The 16999-nt window shown below is 33.7% G+C and overlaps 1 protein-coding gene across 1 annotated transcript; it reads right to left on the reverse strand.

Annotated features, from left to right (window-relative positions):
- Positions 1-10805: 10805 nt before the first annotated feature.
- LOC115992501 (NADH-quinone oxidoreductase subunit B-like) lies at positions 10806-16321 on the reverse strand. Its single transcript, XM_031116708.1, has 2 exons — positions 15834-16321; positions 10806-11444 (listed from the first exon to the last, which is right to left on the reverse strand). Exons 1-2 carry the CDS (start codon positions 16241-16243, stop codon positions 11210-11212), a joined length of 645 nt encoding a protein of 214 aa, XP_030972568.1. The 5' UTR covers positions 16244-16321; the 3' UTR covers positions 10806-11209.
- Between the last annotated feature and the right edge of the window lie 678 nt (positions 16322-16999).

Genomic DNA, 16999 nt, shown 5'->3' on the forward strand with positions numbered 1-16999 from the left:
GACACACAAAAAACCCCCCCTCTCTTCTCTTCTCTTGAGTTCTAGTGAAGTTGAGTAGTCTTGTCATATCTTGGTCTTCCTGAGACTCAAGGTATTGAGTGAGACTCACTCTCCCTTTCCTAACTCTTCTTTTCCTCCACCCTTAGGACCTTCATCAAGAGTCCCCTCCTCTACCATATTAATCTTGTATAAAGGTATAATCCCCTTCCCTAACTGTTTGTTTATGTTGCCATGATGAGAATTTAATATTAAAGCATGATAATTCCCTTGAATATGTTTGAATATTCTTAATTGTTCTTATGTATTCTTCACATGTTCTTGGTTGTTCATCACATGTTCATGCATATCACTAGATTTAATCTTAGATCCACATCAAAAATATGAAAAACATGTTTGTTTAATAATTCTTTCAAATCCTTGAATCTAGATTATCACCATCCACACACATTCACTAGAATTTATTTTTTCAATCCTTAATAAATTGAATTAGGTTTTATCACATGCACACACATTAAATTCAATATGCAAATTGATTGATAACATATTGGATGATGTGATATGAATGTTGGCCACCATAGTCTAGAAGACCGGTTTCACCGGGTAAGGTGAGTGCCTAACACTTTCCCACCTTGTAACATAGCCTCCGAGCTTAGATCAAGGGTTAGTACATCAAATGCTTATCCATGTAATTTTCAATTTCTAGATTGTAAGTAGGAAACAAAGCTATGTACTTTATCTTACATTGTATTTAGGACCAAAGCCATATAATTTTCCTATGATCAATGTAAATTCAATTTCAAATTAATAAAATGAAGAATTTTTCAATTATGGTTTTCTTATTTTTCCAATAATTAAATAAGTGGCGACTCCATTGTAAAACCCTTAATCTAAAGGGGGAAATATAACTAGTCGAACCTCTATTTTGAGAGGTAATAACACGACTCCACCCATTCATGTGGGTTTGGCCCAACATCTTATAAAAATGGGTTGGGGGCGTGGTCTCTCACAATAGTGTTCCGCTTTATAGTTCTCCTTGGTGTCGTCAAAGGTCTTCCTTGGGGATGAGCTTCTCTGAATGGGAGGTAGAGAGGAGCTAAGGGGCGAAACATTACGATTGGGGAAGCGATTGCGAGGTTTGGGGATAAAGCGATCACCACTCAACCAAATGTGGTTTTTGGGGGAAGGAGAGGGGCTTATGCCTTTAGTGTTCTTTCCATTTCCCTTTTGATTTGTGCCTAAAAGGAGTTGGGGCATGTTTGAATCTAGCTAAGGAAGTTTGTCTCAATGGGTCTGATTCTGTCTTATGAGATGAGTATTCGATTTTTCTAGGTCTGGGAGGTCATCAATGAACAAGGTTTGGAGGTCAAGAGGATTTGCCTAGAGGTTTGGGTAAGTTGGGACATGGTGCACCAAGGTGGGGGAAGGTAAGGAAGAGTTAGTTTTTGATTGGCAGTGGATGTTAGGGTTTTGGGGGCCAGAATGGTTTTGAGGGGCAAGAAAGCCATGAGGAAAAGGGGGATAATAAGAAGTATCCATCAGTTGGTTAGAAGAACTTTTTTGATTTTTGTGTGTGGTCTTAATAGAGATGGCTAGAGGGTTAAGGTTTTGTGTGGGAAGTGTATCTGTGACCTTGGGGTCATGGTTTAGAGTGATTAGAATGGAAGGAGTAGGAGCTTAGGGAGATGAGACAGAGATGGAGGAAGGAGGAATAAGGAAATTTTGTGTAGCTTTACCTTTCGAGATGGCTGAGGACGTTTTGATATTTGAAAAGGTTGAAGAATAGGAATCAAAGTGGTTAGTGCTTTTTGAGGCATGCCTAGAAGTGTTTGAAATGTTTTGGGTGTGGTGTGAGTTGTCCTCCATAAGGGGAGAAGGAGTTGGGTCAAATTTTTGGGTTGCAACAATCTTTTGAGATTGGGCTTGGGCTTCATCATGATTTTTGGACTCACGAGGATATTGAGAGAAGGGAGCACGGGGTTTGTTAACATGAGAGAAGTGCTCAAGTGAGGTTGAAGAAGATTCATGTGCTCACCAAACTCTTTTTGTGGATTGGGATCTTGGTTGGGAGTTAAAGATGAGGAAGGGGAGTGTAGCTGTGGTTCAGAAGGGAGGTTGGAGGACAAAGGAGGTCGAACAATAGAAGGACAATGAAGGGCTTAGTGGCCAACAAAACAACACTTAAAACAAATAGTTGTGATGCCTTCATACTGTATTGGTTGGAGGAGCTTACCAATGTGGAATTTTGATGTTAGGGGACATTCTAGGTCTATTTGGACACATAAACGAGCGTACTTCCCTCACACATTTTCCATAGTGCGAGTGTCAACCTTGTGAAGAGTTCCAATTTGGTTTCCAATCCTACAGAGAATGGAATTATCATAAAATTCAATCAGGAGTTCAAGTAGTGGAGCCCAAATAGCAGTGGTGGTGGTTTTTGCTTTCGAGGGATAGAAACCCAGTGACCATCTACGAAGGGAAAGGAATTGTTGGCCTATGAACCAAGGACCCTCACCAATAACCTTCCTATAATCTTTTTTGATTTTAAAACGAATGAGAAAGAAATCTAGTCCTAAGCTGATGACTTGGAGATCATCTTCCGGTTTCTAGATTGCTCTGATCTTTTATTTTAAGTATTTAAAGCCAAGAGATTTTCCAAAAGCCTTAACTATAAGAGCAAAGCAATAGGGGAATTTGATGCACTTCTTGTCTTCACAGGAAATGAGGATGACGGGATATGGCTCGTCGTCGTCAAGGTTGATATCAGAGCTAGCGTCGTCTTCATCAACAAGAGATGGGGAGTGTGGTCTTCCCATTCATTTGTAGGATGGACAACAGTATATTTGTAGGAACGAATGGGTCTTTAAGCGCAGAAAGTGGAGGAACCAGCTTTTTGTTTCTTTGTGCTATGAACAAGATGATCAGTTTCTTCAGATGAGGGATTTGTTTGGTCACCCTCTAGGGTTTGAGAGTTTTTTCCTTGCATGTTGGCACTATAACTACTTTAACAAACTAACCTTTTTAAATTTTACATCTCACAATAGATGGTAATTGCTTGGTAGCTTCGGATCCAAATCCCTTGGTAGTAGTTTTGGAAACTAATGAACATATAACCATTGGAACTTGGAAGAAATCAATCATAAGCACTTAAAACCAATTCTACAATTTATGACAAAAATATAAACAAAAATAGTTCCACAATTACATAGATAGGACTAGTAAAAAAATTAATCTCTTCACCCCAAAAATCATTTGCTATAATTTAAAAAAAAAAAAAAAAGTACAATTTATATAGTGGAGGAAGGGAGGGGGCAGACAGAAACTTAGTGTCAACACTAGACCCAACTCTTACCCTTAATAGTAATACCTAAAAATTGGCCAATCATATTTAGAATTATAAATTCTTCTAAAAAATTTTAAAATTTAAAAAAAAAAAATCCAATTATTTTAAATTTTAAATTGGACTATAATATACAATTAAAAAAATTGAGCTAATAACAAAATGATTAATATCATCAAAACTTATTTCCGAAGTGCAGAAGCCATCTTATTAGTTAGAGCGGTAGCCACAATCATAACATCATACTATCATGGGCTGGGCCTGAAGATGAGGCCAAAGCAGTCCAGATCATACTTGGCAGCCCATCTTCAAGCCTGCAGTACTGGTAGGAAGAGAAATTGTTGAGCCACTGTAGTATAGAGGAGCCAGCCAATGAGATTAAGGTAGCGTTTGGATTGCGTTTCTGGGTAGCATTTTAGTGTTTGCGTTTTACTCACCATGGGACCCACGGCTATAGTGCCCACGAAATAAAACACACCGTTTCATTAAAGCTATGCGTGTGCGCATACTATTCATGGACACAACCTTGAAAGGAAATGCATTGCTACAACCTTCTCACTGTGTACTGTGTACTGTTCACTCATCTGACCCACGAAGTAGAGGAAACACAAAACGGTGCGTTCAGGCCAACGGCTAATTTTCACATTCTTAGGTTTCTTCTTTCTCTCAACTACCGTGGTAAAGATGTCTTCAATGCACTTCAATGCTCCGTCCTCTTCCTCTTCAATGAATTGCACCTACCCACTAACCAATAAACCATCAAAACAGAGGAAACACGGTAATTGCAAACTCATTACGCGGAACAAACGAACCCAATCCCCTTTGTTTATTCTTCACTTGAGCTCACCTTCTCTCTGTTTGGGACATCGTTGCCACCACTATAGGTCTCTGCATTCACAAGTAAGTTGTGTCTAACTTCTCATACTCTCTGATTTGTTGGTGTGTGGTTATATTGTTTTCCATGAGGCTTCAATCTATGGTTTTGTGTTCAATGTTTGTGTATGGTTTTTGTGTTCAACATTTGTGTGTGGTTTTTGTGTTTTCCATGACACTAGTATGTGGGTTTCTCTCTCCTTTGTGTAATTTTGTGTGTTTCTCTTCCTGCCTATGTTGTATTTGGACTATGTGAGTTTAATTTGCATTTTCATGTGGGCATGCGTAACTGATTATGATATGCATACGAACTGTTTGATGAAATGCCCCAATGAGTATAGAAGGAAGTTGTAGCAAAAATGGGTAAGGGGAAATCGAAGGACGGTGGTAATGAAGTGGGAACTGGTTGGAAAGAACCAGCAGAACTAAAAGCTTTTTGTGATTTGTGTGCTACTCAAGTCCTAGACGGCAAGAGGAATGGAGGATTTTTTAGAAGGGAAGGGGTTGATGCAATGATTGAGTAGTTGGGTGAAATGGGAAAAGTGGTGACTCACACGCAGTTTAAAAACAAATGGGATCATCTGAGAAAACAGTGGAAGGCTTGGAAGGAGTGTTTTGAGTGTGAGACTGGGTTGGGTTATGATTCTATAATTGGGAAGCTTGAAGCCAGTGATGAGTGGTGGACCTAAAAGCTTCAGGTTAGTTCACTTTACATAATTGTGAAAAACTCAAATGTCTACAACTATATTATGTTCAAATTATTGGTTGTCCACATGTAGGCATGTCCAAAGGCATTAACCTTTAAAAACAAACCTTTGCCGAATGTTCAGTCCATGGAAATCATATTTGAAGGCATGGTTGCAACTGGGAAAAATGCATTCTGCACGAGTGGTGAAATACCAAAGGAATGCACCAAAGGGTTTGGAGACTCCGCTGATAGCAAAGAATTTGTTGACCCTCAATGTCAACCCTCTGTGAATGTTGACCCAATGGAGGTTGAAGGCCCATCATCATCGTGGGTAAGACTGACAATGTATAAGGGGAAATGTTCTTTTAATTTCCTGCATCAAGTATCATAACTGGTTTGTGCAATGCACGACAAAAATATCCACTTAAAACTTGTCTGGCAAAAAAGAAAGAATTGTTTATGCTTAAGGACATGATTACATGATAAAGCAAGGGTGTAACTACATGAATTCTGCATGAAAATTCTTACATGGACATGAAGTTGGGAAACTGACAATATGAAGCAAACAAAAATGGAAAAATGCATGCTACCCTTGCCCATGTCATTATCTTTTTTCTACTATAGATTTAAAGTTGTCATTGATGTAAAAAAAGAATAAAGAAAGTTAATTATAGCATGCAAAGAAAGATCAATTATTTCCATGCTTGTCTCCTATACCTAAAGCTTAGATAGATAGCTTGACTAAGGTCAATGGGTGGGGTAAAGATACCAAATTATACATATTTCACTTACAGCATCCCTAGGAAATTTTAGAGAATGCACAAGAAACTACAAGTTATAGATTTCTTAATCACTTAACCAATTGCAAAAATAAATAAATAAATACACATCAGTCCAAGACCAAAGCATTATTAATTCGACTCTAAATCAAAAACATTGTGCTCCTTATACAAAGGGAAAGTAAAGGGAAGAAAGGAGTATCAAACACCATCACAATTCACAAACTCAAAAACCCATTGGCCCAGAAATTAAAAAACCCTCTGCACTGTATTCTAATTTCTAATCATATATGCATAAAACAAGCTTAACAGATTAGGCTCTTAACCTCAATAGGCCATTTTAGAACAGAAATTAAAAGCAAAGCAAAACAAGTGGGGTTAGATTCCAACAATTCAATAGAAAAGAAAGCCACAAAATAATAAAAGCTAACTTGAATTAAACAAATGGTTCAACAAGTGAAATTGGAAGAGGCGTGAAATGAGTTTATGGGAAGAGAGGTGTTAGGCTGGGAGAGGAGTGAAATTGGAAGAGGGTGAAATGGGTTTATGGGAAGAGAGGTGTTACGGTCGGAGAGGAGTGAAATCGGGGAAGAGGGTGAACCCAGGTTTATGGAAGGAAGAGTACACTAGAGGGAACCCAATCTTCGCCAGAATCGGACTAGGTTGTCTTCCTCATGGTTTCTCTTCTAAGCTCTTTGCCGATGTCGGACCGATGTAGGTCTTCCTCGTGGATTTCTCTGGTGGGCGTGGACCTCTCTTCTCGAAGACATTGGTGTTAGGGTGGGTAAGGAGTGAATATAAGCAAAAGAGTAAATGCGACCCTTAAATACTTTCAACTGAGCTACAAAACTCGGACCCCAAAATAATTAGCCAGCATTTTTCACTTATTTGCTACAATGTTTTCAGTTTTCAGCAAAATCTGCAGTATCCAAATAGACCCTAAGTGTACATTTGGATACACGTCCACGTCTAACGTCCAGCGTTTCATGCTTTTTTTTTCATTAAGAAGCGCATTTTAGTGCTTTCCAGTGGGTCCCGTGCACTGTTCACAGGACTTACAAACCTCTTTTTTCAACAAAAATTTCATTAAAAATAGGTCCCACGGTACTATTCACACATTTAAAAATTATTTTGCTACAGTATTTTCAGTTTTCAGCAAAATAAGCGATATCCAAACACATCCTAAGAGTGAGAGTGAGAGGAGGACATGAGTGATAAAGGGGTTGTTGTGTGGAGCAAGGTGGACCTTTGGGATGAGAACAAGGCTAGCTTTGAAGTAGTATGTCTTGGTATGAGTTTATAGATTTTGATGTGAGAAATAGCCTGAAGCTTTGAAAGAGAGAGACACAGTTTTAAGGAACTTAAAATTTGAGGGAGAGAAAGAGGGAACCCAAGTTTTATTTTTCTGTCTGTGTGAGAGAGAAAGAGAGTCAAAGTTTTATGTTTGAGAGGGAGATTATAGAGAGCTTGTTTTAGAGAGAGAGAGAGAGTGAAGATTTTATCTTTGAGAGAGAGAGATAGTTTTTTTTTTTTTTTTTTGGCAAAGACTACGGGAGTTCGGAGCTTCTATAATGAAGTGGTGTGGAATTTAATATAATTAAAAAAGAAAGAATAGAAAAAAGCATGGTATAATTATTTTCAAGTTTCTCTCTTTAAACTAAATGTAATGGTAATGCTTCTAGGACAGTCATTTTCACAACTATTGCCTTATAAATTATTCTTGAAACAATATAATTTTTATATAAATCATTATTGATATCATTTTTATTAGCATTAATCATGATATAAAAATATAACATCTCAATAATTATAAAAAGGAATGTAAAATTTTTTTAAAGTTATATAAATTAATTTTGTCAATATCCTGATTTTTGAGAGTGGGGATGCTCCCATGGACAAGTTTGTTTACATTTGCGTTTGTCTATATGTCCACTGCTATCCTTAATGATTCACATTCATTTCTTTTTACATATATATTAATTATTAAAATAAAAAACTAATTTATTATAAATTTACTTTTTTGTCAAGGGTATTGCATAAGTCAAGAGTTAGAGACACGAGTTTTCTTTCTTTTATATTTTTTATTTTTCCGGTTGAATGTTTTGTTGATTAAGTATTCCTGCAATTTGTGGGCAAAGAAGGCTAATTTTTTTTTTTTTTTTTTAAGAGAGAATTTCAATCTATCATGTCGACACCTAATAATAGCTTTTTATTATCTAACCAAGCAAAAGAGGCTACTTTTGAATGGGTTATTTTTAGCTAAATGTATGGTCCACCTATACAGAAATTTCTAAAATCCTAATTTCTTTTTTCCTTTTTTTTTTCTCTTAAACAGAATTAGATATATTATGTGTAAATTAGTTTTAAAATTTTCAAATTTAGAACATCCTTCATTTAAATCTTAAATTTTCAAAAAAATTTATTTAAATTTAGGCTTTTAAAAATGTTTCAATTATTGTTAAACCTTATTGTCTTAGATAGTTGTATTTAAACCATAGTGTTTTTGGTAAGTTTCATTATAATCTCGAATTTCGAAATAAATTTCATTTAAATCAATTAACCATGTGATGTTTAACAGTGTTCACAGAAAACTTGAGAGACAAACTTTATATAAAATATTTTTAGAAAATATGTGCTTTAGTTTAGTTAGATGAAACATATGGAAAGTTTAAGATTTAAATAAAATGCACCCAAAAATTCAAAGGTTTAAGAAGTAACCTTCCCATGTGAACGTCTGTTAATTTGAAACTTGATTTTTTTAAGGTGGTCGTTATGAAACTTAAATTATACAAAATCTGATAAAAAGAGAACTTTGTATATTGACCCAAAAAAAAAAAAAAAAAAAAAAACATACAAAGTACAAACACATGCGAATACACAAAGTCTTATAATTTTCATCTACAAGTTTTCTTATTTTGAAATCGTTGCATAATATATAGTCTTATTATTAATACTGCAAGCTACATTTCTTTCAAAATTTTAGTTCAATAATTTATTTATTTTTGGGCATTTCCTTCTTGTTTGTAAGGGCATAGTATACTTTTAAGGGGACTAAAGTTTAAAGACAAATTTTGACTATAAACTTAGTTATAGCCTAAAGCTACAACTCTTAGTAAAAAAAATTAACATAGCTACATATTTTAAAAATCTAACCGTTGAATTGCATATTCTTTATATTTTTACTAGCCTCTGAGCACATGCTTACGCACATGCTCAAAGGCTCTTCAATTTTTTAGGTAAGGATTAATTTAGAGCATTTATTATAATTTGGGATTACTACATTTTCCAATCACCAAAAAAAAAAAAAAATCTAGTAGTGTGATGAAAAATTATTTCACCACACATAATACTCATCACACCCCTAGGTTTTTTTTTTTTTTTTGTGATTGGAAAATGTAGAAATCCCAAATTATAATAAATACTCTAAATTAACCCTTACCAAAAAAATAGAAGAGCCTTTGAGCTAAATTATAATAAATGCTCTAAATTATATTCAACAAATTAGAGAACAAATTGTATATAAATTAATTTTTTATTCCCATGTTATACGTGAACCTGCGACTAGTTTAATATAATAAAGGCGGAAATCACATTTTCATCCCTACATTTTCAGACAATTCCCACTTTGGTCCCTAGATTTTATTTTTACTGCTTTTAGTCCCTATCCTGAAAAACGCTTCCCATTTTGGTCTCTGCCGTTACATCAGAGACTGAAAATGCACACGTGGCAAACGGCAGAATTAAAAAAATAGTAAAAATATTTTATTTTATTTTATTTTAAAATAAAATAAAATTTTAGTTATCAATAATTTTAAAATAAAAATATTAAAAAATTTAGTTAAAAATAAGTGTTCTTCATGTTTTTCCCCCAAGAACATGGTTGCCCAGAAAATAAGAAATTCAAGATTTTCTTCTCTTTTATTTCATTTTCTTAGCATCCAAACAAGCAAAAACATATACAAAACCATGATCAAATTTAGATACTCTAACACAATCAACTAAAAAAACCTAGAACATGGTTTTTTCCAAGCATGACCTAGATGGTTAATAGGTACCTTTTTCCATCTTTCATCTTCATATTCATTTCATAACTCTTTCACATCCGTTTTTTCTCTATGTTATATATATATATATATATATATTAATTTATTTATGGGTTTTTGTGTGTGTGTGGGGGGGGGGGGTGATGGCTTTTGTTGTTGAAGAAAAAAAAAAGTTTACAAAAAAGAGTGTGATTTGGTTTTTAGGGTTTGAATTCGAAATCCAATGGCAGGGTGGTCGATGCTTGCTAATGGGTTTGCTTTAGATTGCATCAAAACCCCAGAAAAGAAGCTAAAGCAAAACGATTTCTGGGTCGATCTAAAACCGGGTTCCAATGGATTTGATATCCAACTAGATTCCGATAAGCTTCGATGCAAGTTCAAAGGGTTTCTTCTACGTTTTGGCAAGGAGATTCGTGATTGAGACTATTTTCGGCCTCTACCTCCAATGCTTGGAGATGGGCAGCGTGTGGATTTGCTTATGCTTTTGTTTGCTGTGAGAGAGAATGGTGGGTACAACGTTGTTTCTGAAGAGGGGTTGTGGTATAAGTTTTGGGTTTTGTTAGTTGATTGTGTTAGAGTATCTGAGTTTGATTATAGTTTTGTATATGTTTTTGCTTGTTTGGATACTAAGAAAATGAAATAAAAGAGAAGAAAATCTTGAATTTCTTATTTTCTGGGCAACCATGTTCTTGGGGGAAGAATGTGAAGAACAATTATTTTTAACTAAAATTTTTAATATTTTTATTTTAAAATTATTGATAACTAAAATTTTATTTTATTTTAAAATAAAATAAACTATTTTTAATATTTTTTTAATTCTGCTGTTTGCCACGTGTGCATTTTCCATCTCTGATGTAACGATATGGACCAAAACGGGAAGCGTTTTTTAGGATAAAGACTAAAAGCGGTAAAAATAAAATTTATGGACCAAAGTGAGAATCGCCTGGAAATGTAGAGATGAAAATATGATTTTCGCCTATAATAAAAAATTAAAATTAAAAAACAAAAATGCATTGCGATTGTATAATTCTTTTCAAGTTTCTTTCTTTATTTAAGAAGGTTATGATTACAAAATTTTCATTCTCTCATACTTGTAGACTATAAAAATAATCCACATCTTTTTTTTTTTTCTTGATATTTGTTGGTATAAGAGGCCACAAGGGAACCGGGTGCCACTTGCCAATTGGCAAACCAACCAAATCTTCTATGGTGTTTATTATTTCATAATATGCTACAAAGAAAAAATTCCTTGAAAAACACAAAAGTAAGATTTATTATTTTTATAATATGTTGTATATAACATCCTCCCACATGTGTATACCCCACAAGTGTTTGATCTACTCCAATGTGAGAGAATGTTATATGCAACACGTCACACATAATACCACATTTACATCTAATTAAAAGAAGCCATCAAGGGACAAGTTCATATGCTACACATATGGATCATGGAAGGGCTAAGCTTCAGTCCAAGTAAATGTTTGATTAATCACTTAGTCCACCAGTAAAGAAAATCCCTCTTCCTGTTTATCTTCTTCTTCAACTGGAGTAATGTATAGACTAGGGCCTCAGCTGTTGGAGGACACCCAGGAACATAAAAGTCAACTGGGACAATCCTGTCACAGCCTCGAACAATAGCATATGAGTAGTGGTAATAGCCACCTCCATTTGCACAGCTTCCCATAGAGATGACATACCGTGGATCTGCCATTTGATCATAGACCCTACAAAAAAATTACCTTAAAAATTAATACATAAAGTTTCAAAATCCAATCAAATTATATTAATACCAGATGGCAAAGTGGGCAGTTTTCACCGTATAAAAATCAATGATATCATGGTGGATACATTAGAACTAGACTAAAGAACACCATTCTTGGGGTTGGAGCTTGGGGTTCAGTGCTTGTAATGAAGAAGTATTGGGCTGGTCAATGAGTTTTGGTTCAAATATGTGATTCCTTGTAACAGAGATCAAAGTTTTCGATACTGTACTGTATTGGTTGACGGTATGGTCAGTATTTGTCGTGCCTATAGATGAATCAATACAAATCTCTCCCTCAATCAAAACAAGCCATAAAGTATACTGCATAAAATACCACCAGGCATAATAGTGGATATCAATTATTTTGGCTTGAAAATGGAAATTTGTTGATTAAAAAATTACCAAAAAAAAAAATCCTGAAGTCAGCAATAGAAGCAGACACGCTTAAATGGAAGGTGAGTTCATAGAATCAAAAGTATTGGGTGCATGTATAATCTCCACACACACACACACACACAAAAAAAAAAAAAGGGTAACATCTTGGGCAGTTAAGCACAAGTTTTTTATTTCGAGTCTTGCGAAGGTCCGAGAGTAGACAAAAATATCAGAGGACAGGATCATAATTGATTCGTTATTCCCATTCTCATTCTCCTATTTGTTTCTCAAAAAAAATAAATAAATAAATAAAAAATCTCAATCTCCCATTTAAATGAGACTCAGGGGCAGCGCTATAGTTTATTCAGGGGCTCAAATGAACCCCTAACTTCAAAAAAATAAATAATATTATATACATAAAATATTTTTTTTAGTTTAATACTTTAATTTATTCTTTAAAATATTTTTTTTCACACCTTCACTTAAATCTTGCACGCCTTTATTACATGTATTTCAAACTCTAAGAGTAAAAAGTAAGTCTTTGTGAATTATAAGTGTTACTCTTTATTATAAATTTATATAATATGTGTGTAAGTGTGTCTAATATTAATTGTTTGAATTACTTTTTATTATAATATTATTTGTGTGAATTATGATGTGTGGATGTTTGTGTGTATGGTATATATGTGATATAACTTTATATAATTTAATAATTAGGAAATAGAGATGGTTTTTTTTTACATGTTTGTGTATTGTTATCATATTATAATAATTTTTTTTATAAAGTTAGTAAAATTCAAGAAAAAAAAATTGTAAAGTTAGTGATTGTTTAAGCATTTTAATGGTTAAATAGACACGTAGTGTATAATTTTATGTAATATGAATATATGTGATTGTCTGTGTCAATAATTAATATGGAACCAATGAGTTGAGAATTGAGATTAGTCATTTAGTTTAAAATATTTTTTAAAAAAACAAAGACAAATAGATAATAATAACTGCATAATGATAAAAATGTTTAGCAAACTTAACAAAATAAAATGTTTATAGGCTCATAGCTACCCACATTGGCAATAGATACTCATAATGAACTATTATGTAGCAATTAAAATTTTGAAAACTTGTAAAAAGAAATTGTAAAACTTCATGTATTATTATTATTTTGTTGATAACTAGATATATTCAAATTCTCTTTTTATTATTATTTTTTTTAATTTAAGTTTCTTAATGACCTCCCTAAACAAAATTCTTGGAGCCGCCACTGAATGAGACCACATTTGGTAATGACCTCTAGACAAAAGACCAATACAATCCCTCAAACAAAATGAAACACAATTACGTCTATCATCTAGAGTCATGCCTCAGTGGTGGTTTTTGACTTTAAACCTTCATGAACAAAGGTGTCATATTGGTGCAACTTAAACTATGTTTTGGAGTTTGTAAAGAAAGGGAAAGGAATGAAATGGATAGAATAGAAAGAAATGAATTAAATATTGATCTCTCTTGTGTTTAGACTTTAGATGTTTAAAAGAGAATTAGTGGAATAATAAGTAAATTTGGGATTTTTTTTATTTTTTTTTTATTTTTAGAAAGAATGCAAAGAAATCCTTTTATAACATTTCATTTCTTTAATTAAAGTGGGGCTGTAGACATTTAAGAAAGGAAAAATAGAATCACGGGGACGTAAGTAAAAATTAATTTAAAACATACTCTATTCCTTCCAATTTCTCCCATTTTTCGAGGGAGTTAAAAATTGACCTAAACTCTTTGAAATTCTTTGAGCCAGATATTCTAGATTTGGTTAAGTTTTGGATTATGGCTCAACTCACATGACTATTCAGTCATTAATTTCTCGATGGGCAGTAATATAATTATGACCATAATTGGATGGGGTAGTTACGGCTAGTCCTCTCTCACCCTTTTTTCATAAAATCAAAAATTCATACATCATCTTCACTTAGATAATTCGAGTTCATAAGGAAATAAAGAAATCAAAGGGCTTTCAACAAATTTGTCATTGAACTCATATAAATCACCCATTATATGATGCCAACCACAATTGATTACAAAAGATTCACAGGGTTATTTCTATTAAGATATTTCTTCCAAAATATTGATGAATATTTAACAATTAGTTAGGAACTCATGAAATACAATAAAATTTTTAACTCTCTCTCTTTTATTTTTTTTCTAAGAAATTTAATAATTATTAATTGATATTTATTATTATTATGTTTGTCAATGTAACTATCCATTCTATCATTTAAAGAAAAATTAAGAAAATTTTATATGAAAAGATTTTAATGAAGAGTTATAATAATAATAATAATAATAATAATAATAATAATTGTGGGGTGCTTTTTAGCTCCAGGCCAAAGGACTTGGTCCTTTGTAGCCTTTGGCTTTTTTTGCTGTCCCACATCGAAGGCAACTCCCTCCCCCCTCTGCCTTATAAGCGTGAGCTGAAGAGAAACTAATGGTACTCCTTTCTCTTCAGCTCACGCTTATAAGGCAGAACTAATGGTACTCCTTTCTCCTCAACTCACGCTTATAAGACAAAGGGGGGAGGGAGTTGCCTTCGATGTGGGACAGCAAAAAAAGCCAAAGGCTACAAAGGACCAAGTCCTTTGGCCTGGAGCTAAAAAGCACCCCACAATAATAATAATGTGAAAATTGTGAGGCTTCAAAGTTTATGTGACCTAATATTAAGATAATGATCAAAAGTTAAATTGTTTCGATTATGACTCCTTGGTACGATTTACATCTAGTACAATAACTAGGACTATTACAGTATGCAATTGCTATTCTTGTGAGATTTAAAAGTTAAGATGGTAAAAAGTTAAAAAGGTAAACAAAAGGTTTTAAAAAAACCATTTTAACTAGTATTCGACTTTATGGGTTGACATTAACCCGACATATTTATTAAATAGATTAAGATTCATCAACCTTAACATGTTATTAAACGAGTTAATCGTGTTGACCAGTTTATTTTTTTATTTTTTAAAGAAAAAAAATACAAATTTCAGTACTAATTCAATTGATTTGAATTATGAAAAAAAAAAATAGATTTTTTTAATATATAATTCAAAACTAATAGAGTAATTGCATCATAAATAAATATTCAAAAGTAAAACATATCTCAATATCACAAATAATCAATTATAATATGTTAAACAAAATAAACCACAACAGCTAATTTTAGATCCCAGCAATCAATTTCAAGAAAATAGATAAAAAGATAAAGGTACAAGTAAAGGATGACAATGACCTGAATTTCAAGTGATAGAGAGAAATGAAGGACGAGGGCAACGGCAAATTGGCACCGCAATGACAGATGTGTGACAGTGACTAAGAAAATAAGGTGAGATTGAGGTTGGAGAGTGATAGGTGGTCATGTGGCTTGGAGAAATGCAACTAGGAAAGAAAATAAGTTTATACACCTAAGGTTTTAAATGCTATATTGGTAAAATGATATTTAGTTAAACGAGTCAAATAGATTCCATAAGTTGGACACAAACCCTACACGCTAATTAAACGGGCTAGTTATGACAACATAAATAAGACACAAACCCATTAATCCTCAAAGCATAACCTATTAAGTTTGTGTTGTGCTATATCATGTTCGTAGATCATTTTGAATTTTGTCACTCCTACTTGGCAATAGTTTTGGCAACTAAGAGCATTTGCATTAACTCGTGTGAAAATTGTTGTCTATTTTAGTATAAGAACATAATTTTCCTATTTTACTTACTTTTCAAAACACATCACATTATATTATATATTTTACATTATATTTCATTAAAATATTAATACCTTAACATTGGACAATCATATTTTAAAATTTTTAATTTTTGTAAAATATTTAAAATTTAAAAAACCAAAAAATTCAATTTTTAAATCGAAGGATAAAACATATACAATTAAAAAAAAAAAAAAAAGAGCTGATAACAAAATAATCAATATCATCAAAACTTACTTCCGAAGTGCAGGAGCCATCTTATTGGTAAGAGTGCCAGCCACAACCATCAAATCGGCTTGTCGTGGAGAGGGCCTGAAGAAGGTGCCCATGCGGTCCATATCATACCTGGCGGCGCTGGCGTGCATCATCTCAACAGCGCAGCAGGCCAGCCCTAAAGTCACGGGCCATATGGACGCTGATTGGGCCCAGTTCGCGAGAGCATCCACCTTTAATACTAAGTACTCTCCCGTCTTGCTCAAGCCTGCAGTAGGGGATTTGGATGGAAGGGTAGTTCGTGGGCCATTTTGAGTAGCAGGAAAGTGAGAGGAGGACATGAGTGATGAAGGGGTTGTGTGGAGCAAGGTGGACCTTTGGGATGAGAGCAAGGCTAGCTTTGTAGCTGTATGTCTTGGTATAAGAGCAGCCATTTGATCACACCAATATGAGAGTTTGTAGTTTTTTTTTTTATCAGAGAAAGAGCTTGAAGCTTTGAGAAAGAGAGTTTTTTAGATACTTATATTTGAGAGAAAAAGAGAGAACTCAACTTTTATTTTTGTGTACGTGTGTGTGTGTGTGTGAGAGAGAGAGAGAGAGAGAGAGAGAGGGAGAGGGAGTCAAAGTTCTAACTTTGAGAGGGAGATTAAAGAAAAGCTTGTTTTAGAGAGAATATATTGTCAAAAGAAATGAATAAATCTATAAAATAGGAGCAAAAAGCTCGTTACGTTACAAATGAGACTCCCCTTATAACCAAAAAGGCTAGATCTAGATTAGCTACATAACTTTCTCTTCCCCTAACTAACAAGATTTTATATTTGAGAAAGAGAAGGAGAGGTTGACAACTCATTTTTGAAGCCGGAAAAAGTGCCCAAATGCATCTAATTGACCTCCTACATTTGAGGAGTTTCTTGGCCATGTGTGAACCAAGTGTGTGATTTATGTCCTACACTAGAGTGACAACTCCATTTATTGTCTTTATATTTAAGTAAAGTCTCTACTAACCATTGAGTTTTTTAGGTGTAACTAGTCACTTATGTGTAATCCATTTTATACATATTTAACTAAGGATTACGCTAAGGGTTCCTAAGAATGTCTCGAACAAAAGACATGGAGTCGAAAGTTTTATTATGTGTTGGGAATGTATTAGACACCCCACAATGCCAGATTGTACCTTGTTTTGGTTTAAT

Source organism: Quercus lobata, chromosome 5 (assembly GCF_001633185.2).
Source record: "Quercus lobata isolate SW786 chromosome 5, ValleyOak3.0 Primary Assembly, whole genome shotgun sequence".
NCBI classification, from domain to species: Eukaryota; Viridiplantae; Streptophyta; class Magnoliopsida; order Fagales; family Fagaceae; genus Quercus; species Quercus lobata.

Coding starts and splice junctions, on each gene's coding strand:
- LOC115992501 (XM_031116708.1), bottom strand. CDS start 16,243: ATGGCTGCTCTTATACCAAGACATACAGCTACAAAGCTAGCCTTGCTC. Junction 11,445..15,833: donor ATGGCTCCTGCACTTCGGAA/GTAAGTTTTGAT, acceptor ATTTTTTTGTAG/GGTCTATGATCAAATGGCAG.